The following is an 8,246-nucleotide window of genomic DNA, read 5'->3' as shown; positions in this document are numbered from 1 at the left end:
GACCCGTTGTGTTTGTACTCTTAAAAAATTTCACCAGCATCTTGTTCTTTGTCACGAAGTTTGGGATTTTGTTAAATAATTGCAAATATATTGTTTAGTTTAATTTCAAATGTCATAAACTTTTCTCCTGTCCCTGCCCTTTTCCATGTCCATAGATTTTCCAGAATGAGGCTGAAGAGGAACCAGTGATCTCCACATTTCGTGATGTGGTGTTCGTCTCCATCGCCATCTTCTTATTTGTGGTCGTGATATCCTTTCGACCATCGTCGTGCTTCAATAGAAAGAAGAGGCACAATAAAAAGCCCCACGTTCACTGGCAAGGAACACAAGTGACATTTTCATCAATATTATAATTCCTTCATCCAAGGGGAAAAGATAGCTCAGAAATTTTAAACGAATTTACATTTAACTTTCACAAATAACGAGCAGAGTACCCACCCTCGAGGTGGGTCGGGTTTGAACATTACTTGCTGAAAAAGTAAAGTCTGTGTTTTCAAGAAGACTGTCGATGTTTGTGTGGTGTGTGTTTAAAAGGTGATCGATGGTTTTCAGGTCTGAAGGGTCTGTTCCAATTGAAGGTTCGGGTCGAAGGTGTTGAAAGGGTCCAGTTTCTCAGGCATCTAAAAAGTGTCCAACAAGGTTAACTGGTCTGAAGCTCGAAGTTGTCAATGGTTGACTTGGTGGACAGGTCGGGTGTCTGACAAAAACGAACCCATTCGATTTTATTGAAGATCCAGAAATGGATCCGATAATTTTTAAAGTGATTCTTCCCGAATTGATTGATATAACTATGACCGACATATATAACACGATATCTCAAAAAATCATGGACATATTCGGACGAAACCTGGTGCGGGTTGGGTGTGTGACAAGGATGAATAGATTCTGTTTCGATTAACATCCGGATACGATAATTTTTAATTTTCAAGTAATTCTTCACCATTGAGAGATGAGGCCAAAAACGATGTATGGCATGATGCTTCAAAAAGTTATGAACGGATTATGATAATACTTTGTGGATGAGTTGGTTATACGTGAGAAGAACAATTGATTCGATTTTGCTTCAGGTCCAGATCCAGATCCGACCTATCAGTGGGATACAAAACATGAACTGTTCAGCCTGGTGGAGGTATGCGATCGACAGAGTACCTGTTGTAGTTATTTAATTAAACTAGTACGGCCCGTAGGTGCGTAAACGACAACTGGATTGGGGCATTATTTCAATTAGATTGGACCAACCGTATCATAAATGGCCATAACTTGGGAAACATACTCAGGTCCCCAGCGTCAATTGTGACATCATATCAAACGAAGAAGAATTGTGTTGCCCCCTCGATCTCGCCCCCTCGCTCTCCCCAGTCTCGCCCTTCCTTTCTCCCCCTCCTCTCTCGCCCCTCTCTCTCACCCCAACTCTCATCCTCCCCTCTCTCGCAGATATTGGTCAACAGATAAATGGCCGTAACTTGGGAACCGCTCGTACGATCGATATCAAACCTCGAAACGGCACATCCGCGGGTCCTCGGCAATATTCCTGGCGAGTTTCAATCCGATCGGACCGGTGGTCGTGCGGTTATTAATAAATTGGTAAAAAATTGACATGATAAGGTGAGAAGGTGGAACAACACCTTCAGTTGCCATATATTCAACTTTTCAACACTGAAAAAGCAATAAAATGGCCGTAACTTGGGAAAAGCTCGTCCGATCGATTGCAAACCTCGACAAGGCACATCCGCGGGTCCCGGGCAATATTCCTGGCACGTTTTCATGAGATCGGCCCGGCGGTCGTCAAGAAACGGCGGTCACAGACAGACAGACAGACAGACACACACAGAGATTGCTGGAATTATAGAGAGATGATTATTGTCACTGCAACCTTTGTTTCAAGACTTTTTGGAAAGGCTCCTGTTATTAACAACGCTGACATTAAGTTTGTTCAACATTTTGAGAATCCTCATAATCACCTTTAGCATCGGTGTCACTGCCGAAGCAGCATCCTGAGCAAGGGTGATACGGGATGTTTTGCCATTGCCTTCCCAGCAGTAGTTTTGGCAGGAATTTGTAATTTGGCCATACTGCCACCAATAGCACGCCCACACTTCATTCTCAAAGACCACCGTGGGGATCTTTCACATCCATCAACTGATGGTAGACAGGGCACCCAGTTAAACGTACATCGGAGGAACGGCACACACATTGATGATTCACCCAGTTGGTGAAACACTCAGGATGCTAACCCTGGCTGGTGAGACAGCTTCGAGGCAAGTGCGTGTTCCTGGAGGCCATCCTTTCAGCCCAGGTCATATCTTCATGCATTGTTAAACAAACTGTGATTCCATGTTGTATTTATATGTTTATAATACATCTCGTTTGGTGTCATGCATTTCTTCTGGTTAAATGTTAAACTTTGCCTGCATGTGGAGCTTTGAAACGCAGTGTGTGAGAAGCGGCCACTAGAAACGGGAGACAGCCGAACGTGCGACCTTACAAACATACGTACAGACACCACACTTCACATTATATAATAGTTACTGTACTTCACTTTAGTTCAAACTGACAAGTATTGTGTTTGTTTCTTGCAGTTTTGGATGTGGCCGCAAACATTTAAAGAACAAAATGGGAACGAAAGTGCAGCCGGTATTCGAAGAGCTTCCAAAAACAGAAACAGTGGAGATGCAGGATGCAAAGGAACAGGAGGATCAAAGGATGATGTTGTGGCAGAGAGAGAATGAAAAACTACAGGAGATGGGGGAAAAGTTGCACCAAAAAGAGGAAGAACTGAAAGAAAGAGAACTGTTAGTTCAGCTTGGAGAGCAAACAGTTCAGAAAAAAGTTGTGCAACAGAAATATGAGGAAGAGAAATGGAGGAAAGAGAAAGAAAAGCAGAAGGAAATAGAGGAAGAACAGCAGAGGAAAAGAAAGGAAGAGGAAATGAGGAAAAAGATGAAGAGGAGGAGATAAAAAGCATAATGAAGAGCTAAAGAAAAGAAAGACGGCAGAGTGGAGGCAAATAGAGGAGGAAGATCGGAGAGAATTCACAAAATTTGTGCAATGGAGGGAATCAGTGTATCAGGAGCATACACGTGCATGGCTTGAGATCGAACGAAAAGAGAAAGAGGTTCTCAAGAGTGAGTACATGGTGGAGAAATTACAGAAAGGGATTTCTGAACTCGAGGGAATGGAGCAGGAAAAACGGGCTCAATTCGAAAAAAAGAAGATGTTAAAAGAAGGGGAAATAAAACATAGAGAGATTGAGACATGCCGACAAGAGGAAGAGATTAGAGAACGAGAAAAGGATGTTGAGAAAATGGAGAGAGTGTTGAACCAGCGAGAAGAGGAGGAGCGTGGTCGGCAAGAACGATTTTTAGAGACAAAAAAAAGAAAAGAGGAAGAGTTGTTCAGGAGAGAGAAAGAAGCACATCAGCTGGAGCAGGAGATTTATAAGAGGGAAAAAGATGTGCACACTCGGGAACAAGAGGTTTGGCAAAGTGAGGTAAGGGAGGAAAAACGACGAGAGCAGGAAGAACAGACACGACAGGAACAGGAAAACCGGAGACGAAGAGAAGAGGAAAACCAGAGATTAAGAGAGGAAGAACAGAGACGAGGAGAACAGGAAAAGCAGAGACGACGAGAGGAAGAACAGAAACGACAAGAACAGGAAAAGCAGAAACGACGAGAACAGGAACAACAGAGACGACAAGAACAGGAAGAACAGAAACGACGAGAACAGGAACAACAGAGACGACAAGAACAGGAAGAACAGAGACGACTAGAAAAGGAAGAACAGAGACGACGAGAACAGGAAAAGCAGAAACTACGAGAACAAGAAGAACAGAGACGACAAGAACAGGAAGAACAGAGACTACTAGAACAGGAAGAACAGAGACTATTAAAACAGGAAGAACAGAGACGATGTGAACAGGAAGAGCAGAGACTAAGAAAGGAAAAGCAGAAACGACAAGAACAGGAAAAGCAGAAACAACTAGAACAGGAAAAGCAGAAACGACAAGAACAGGAAAAGCAGAAACAACTAGAACAGGAAAAGCATAAACGACAAGAACAGGAAGAACAGGAACAACAAGAACAGGAAAACCAGAGATTAAGAGCAGAAGAACAGAGACAACGAAAGCAGGAAAAGCAGAGGCTAAGAGAGGAAGAACAGAGACGACGAAAACAGGAAAAGCAGAAACGACAAGAACAGGAAAAGCAGAAACAACTGGAACAGGAAAAGCATAAACGACAAGAACAGGAAGAACAGGAAGAACAAGAACAGGAAAACCAGAGATTAAGAGCAGAAGAACAGAGACGACGAAAGCAGGAAAAGCAGAGGCTAAGAGAGGAAGAACAGAGACGACGAAAACAGGAAAAGCAGAAACGATGAGAACAGAAGAAGCAGAACCCACTAGAACAGGACGAACAGAAACGAGGAGAACAGGAAAACCAGATATTAAGTGCAGAAGAAGAAAGACGACTCAAACAGGAAGAACAGAAACGAATACAACAGGAAGAACAGAGATGACTAGACCAGGAAGAACAGAGACGAGTAGAACAGGAAGAACAGAGACGAGTGGAACAGAAAAAAGAGACGGTAACTGATCAAGAACTCAAAAAACCTTGTCAAAAATCTGACGAGACCAACGAGGAGGCAGAAGCAAATGTTGATGCGGAGGAGGCAGAACAAGTGCAAAAGATTGCTGACTGGAAACTGCATCGACAGCAAAAACGGAATGAGAATGCCAATGAGTGGTCTCAAAATTGGAATGAAAAACAACAGGTGAAGCAGCAAGCGAAACACCTGCTCAAAGAACAGGAAAAAATCTTCAAAAAACAAATGAAGAAGCAAAGACAGGCAGCAAAGAAAAGTACAGGAATTGAACTGAAACCCCACGGTGTTGGTGCGACACAGCAACAACAGAAGCCTCGCCATGATAGCGAGCCAAAACAACGGAAGCCTCGCCATGATAGCAAGCCACAACAGCAGCAACAGCAAACACAAGATGTTGTTCAAGGGTTCCAGCAGGAACAGAGGCCTCATTCTGATCAAGTGCTGCAACAGCAGCAGAAGCAGCATGGTGTTGAGGGGCCCAACCACATTCAGGCCCTTCAACAGGTAAGCATTCTTACAGGTGAATACTTATTTTGATGAAAAATAATATCCTCAATTGTGGAGTTAATTGTGATTATAATTTTGTTGGGAAAGGTAACTTATTGGCACGGTCATCCCCACGCAGGATAAATCACAAGTATTTTAACTCCCCTTGATTGGATTAGATCAACTAATTCACCTTATCACTGATTACCTGTTCTCTCAGTGCTTTTCATTTTGTGCCACATCCTGCACAAGTTATCAAACTGATGAACATATCAATGTATTTAATCTTTCTTATTTTTATTGTTTTTCCAAAGACCCCTCAGAAGAGACGCCCGTTCCCTCCTCCACCACCATCATACGTCAAACCATCCTACCGGCTGGAACGTAAGTTACCAAGAATCTTACCTTACATAACAAATTATCCGAAACTTTGTCTAAATTAGATGTTCTTCACCTCCATCGTGTCCCATTTTGTCTGTGTTTCAGAAGTGTTGAAAACAAATCAATATTTTGCTTCACTCGAAGCCAGACAAGCACCAAACAAATCTTACGATTGGTGAAAGTCTGGAATGAGTGTTAATGTTTCCATACAGAATTCATTGTGAACACCTGGATGTTCATGAAAATAAATTGTTTGAAAAATAAAATTTTTACAATGCCACTTTCAATCAGCGATGGATGACTTGAGCTGCCTTCCATGAAGCACTCCATCATGGTTCACTTCAACGTCATCAGATGAGGTTTTGTTATTTCAATTCAGACAGTAAGTGGGGATTTGTGGGCTCTCTCTGAAGCATAGGAATGATGGACCAAAATTGCAGAAATTCCCTTGTAAGGTGACAGAAATTAAACGTTCATTCGAGTCCAGTGGGATTTGGTGATGGAGAAAATCAATAAGTGAAAGTGGAGGAAAAAGTGAAATAAAACATGAACTGAAATGCAGAAAATGAGGCAAAGGGAGAAACACAGAGAGATGGAGAGAGATAGATATTCATTCCAGGGTTGGGTTGGAAGGCAGGACAACGATGGAGATTATGATGACAATGTTCTTGAGTGGTTTTGACTTCCTTTTGTTGATGTGTTTGCAGAGGAAGAAGTCATATTTATGGCTGCTGGAGAGGAAGATGCCATGTTTGGAAGTGATTCCCTCATCACTCCATCATACAAGCTCTCCAGGAATGCAAGGCGATACACCAGGCTCATGCAGATGGCTGATTCAACCTTTTTCAAATGAACAGTCTCCAGAACTAAGGTACGGTAAACACTTGATGGACTTATTTCATCACCTGGATCCTTTTTGTGTCCATGTTTGTCAATCTGTCACTTCCTTGTTCAAAATATCATGATGAGAACTAAATAGTTCCAAATGTAGAGAATTTAATAAGTTGAGTTTATCCATCGAGCAGGTGAAGTCTCTCGCTGGTTCATACAATCAATGCCAATCATGAAGGGAACTGCAGATATTAACCGTTGGTGTTCACTGCTTGACTTCATGACTGAATATCATGGATGACTTAATTTCTGTCCATCATGTGTGACTTCATCACTGTACATCATGGATGACTTCATTTCTGTACATCGTGTGTGACTTCATCACTGTACATTATGGATGACTTCATTAATGTACATCATGGATGACTTCATTACTGTAAATCATGGATGACTTCATTACTGTACATCGTGTGTGACTTCATTACTGTACATCATGGATGACTTCATTACTGTAAATCATGGATGACTTCATTACTGTACATCATGGATGACTTCATTACTGTACATCGTGTGTGACTTCATTACTGTACATCATGGATGACTTCATTACTGTACATCGTGTGTGACTTCCTCACTGTAAATCATGGATGACTTCATTACTGTACATCGTGTGTGACTTCATTACTGTACATCATGGATGACTTCATTACTGTACATCGTGTGTGACTTCCTCACTGTAAATTATGGATGACTTCATTACTGTACATCATGGATGACTTCATTACTGTACATTGTGTGTGACTTCATGACTGTAATAACAAACACATTTCAACTCAAACATTGTATTTATGTTTCTTTCCCTCCATTTAGCTGCTGCCATCGTCTGGATTGACTTCAAATATTCTGCTGAATCATCTCCATTCTGAACTATGGCCATCGTCTCCTCCACCACATCGCCTCAAGGACTTGGTCAATCAGAAATCCGATTCGTTTTTTCCCAACATCCTTGACCCGAACCAGCTTACCAAACCCACCTGCAGATTCCATGTAAACAACTTCAATCAAGATCTAATTCAAATCCTGTCCTTAAAACATTCAATGTTGTAATTATTTAAAATTTCTCTTCTCATAACTCCACCTGAATAAAGGTTCCTTTCCATGAACATCTTTCCATGTTTCTCGAACCTTGGTTTCTCATTTCACTCTCACATCCAAACCTCCACTGTTCAGTTATTTCAGTTCAATGACGGGTGTTCAGTTTCTTGCCTGACCAAAAAAAAAAAAACATTATTTATTTTTCAACATAGTCTTCCTTGACATAATTGCAGTTCGTCCATCTCTGTTGCATCTTGATAAAAGAGATTTGTAAACATCCTGATCTTGCTTTTTCAGAATGTTCTCAACCTCTGAAATTCTTTCCTCATTCTCACAAAAACTCTTTCTTCAAAGGTCTTCTTTTAACTTGGGAAACAGAAAGAAACATAAAGGAACTGAATCTCCAGAAAATGTCTGGAGAAGCAGTTAAAAGTCACAGTTTGGTTGCTGCAGTCAATGCAACCAAGACGATGTTTGGTAATGCATTGTTCTGGAGAATCAACACTCCTCCAGGCATGTTTCCCAGGTTGTTGATAGCATCTTACAACTGTGGCAGTTCATCAGCACAGTAATCCTCAATATAATGTCTCTCACCTGATGAAATGGAGAGTCATGAGAGCCTTGACACTGCAATCCCACAAAAAGTAGCCACAACGTTTCCAGATGACGCTTCAATGTTGATGCACTTCCAGGGAGGTAAGGCGAGCACCAAGGGTTCATCGCACAATCGGGGCCAGATTAAGGCACATGCCAGTCAGGCCATGGCCTCGGGCACCATTTGAAGCGGCCCCACACCTATGGCTTTTGGATGAAGCCTTCACCAATCTCCACAAAACTGAATGTGAATAGA

General features: G+C 41.8%; 1 protein-coding gene across 1 annotated transcript; it reads left to right on the top strand.

Annotated features, from left to right (window-relative positions):
- Window positions 1-2,968: 2,968 nt before the first annotated feature.
- Window positions 2,969-7,566, top strand: LOC147016094 (uncharacterized). Its single transcript, XM_085848786.1, has 4 exons — window positions 2,969-5,107; window positions 5,404-5,473; window positions 6,178-6,341; window positions 7,172-7,566. The coding sequence occupies exon 1, from the start codon at window positions 3,134-3,136 to the stop codon at window positions 4,376-4,378; it is 1,245 nt and encodes a 414-aa protein (XP_085704912.1). The 5' UTR covers window positions 2,969-3,133; the 3' UTR covers window positions 4,379-5,107; window positions 5,404-5,473; window positions 6,178-6,341; window positions 7,172-7,566.
- Window positions 7,567-8,246: the final 680 nt, after the last annotated feature.

This window comes from Eptatretus burgeri, chromosome 12, assembly GCF_056783735.1.
Source record: "Eptatretus burgeri isolate ZD-2024b chromosome 12, Ebu_testis_v1, whole genome shotgun sequence".
Classification (NCBI taxonomy): Eukaryota; Metazoa; Chordata; class Myxini; order Myxiniformes; family Myxinidae; genus Eptatretus; species Eptatretus burgeri.
Note: the sequence above shows the minus strand (reverse complement) of the source record. Positions and strands in the feature narration are given on the sequence as shown.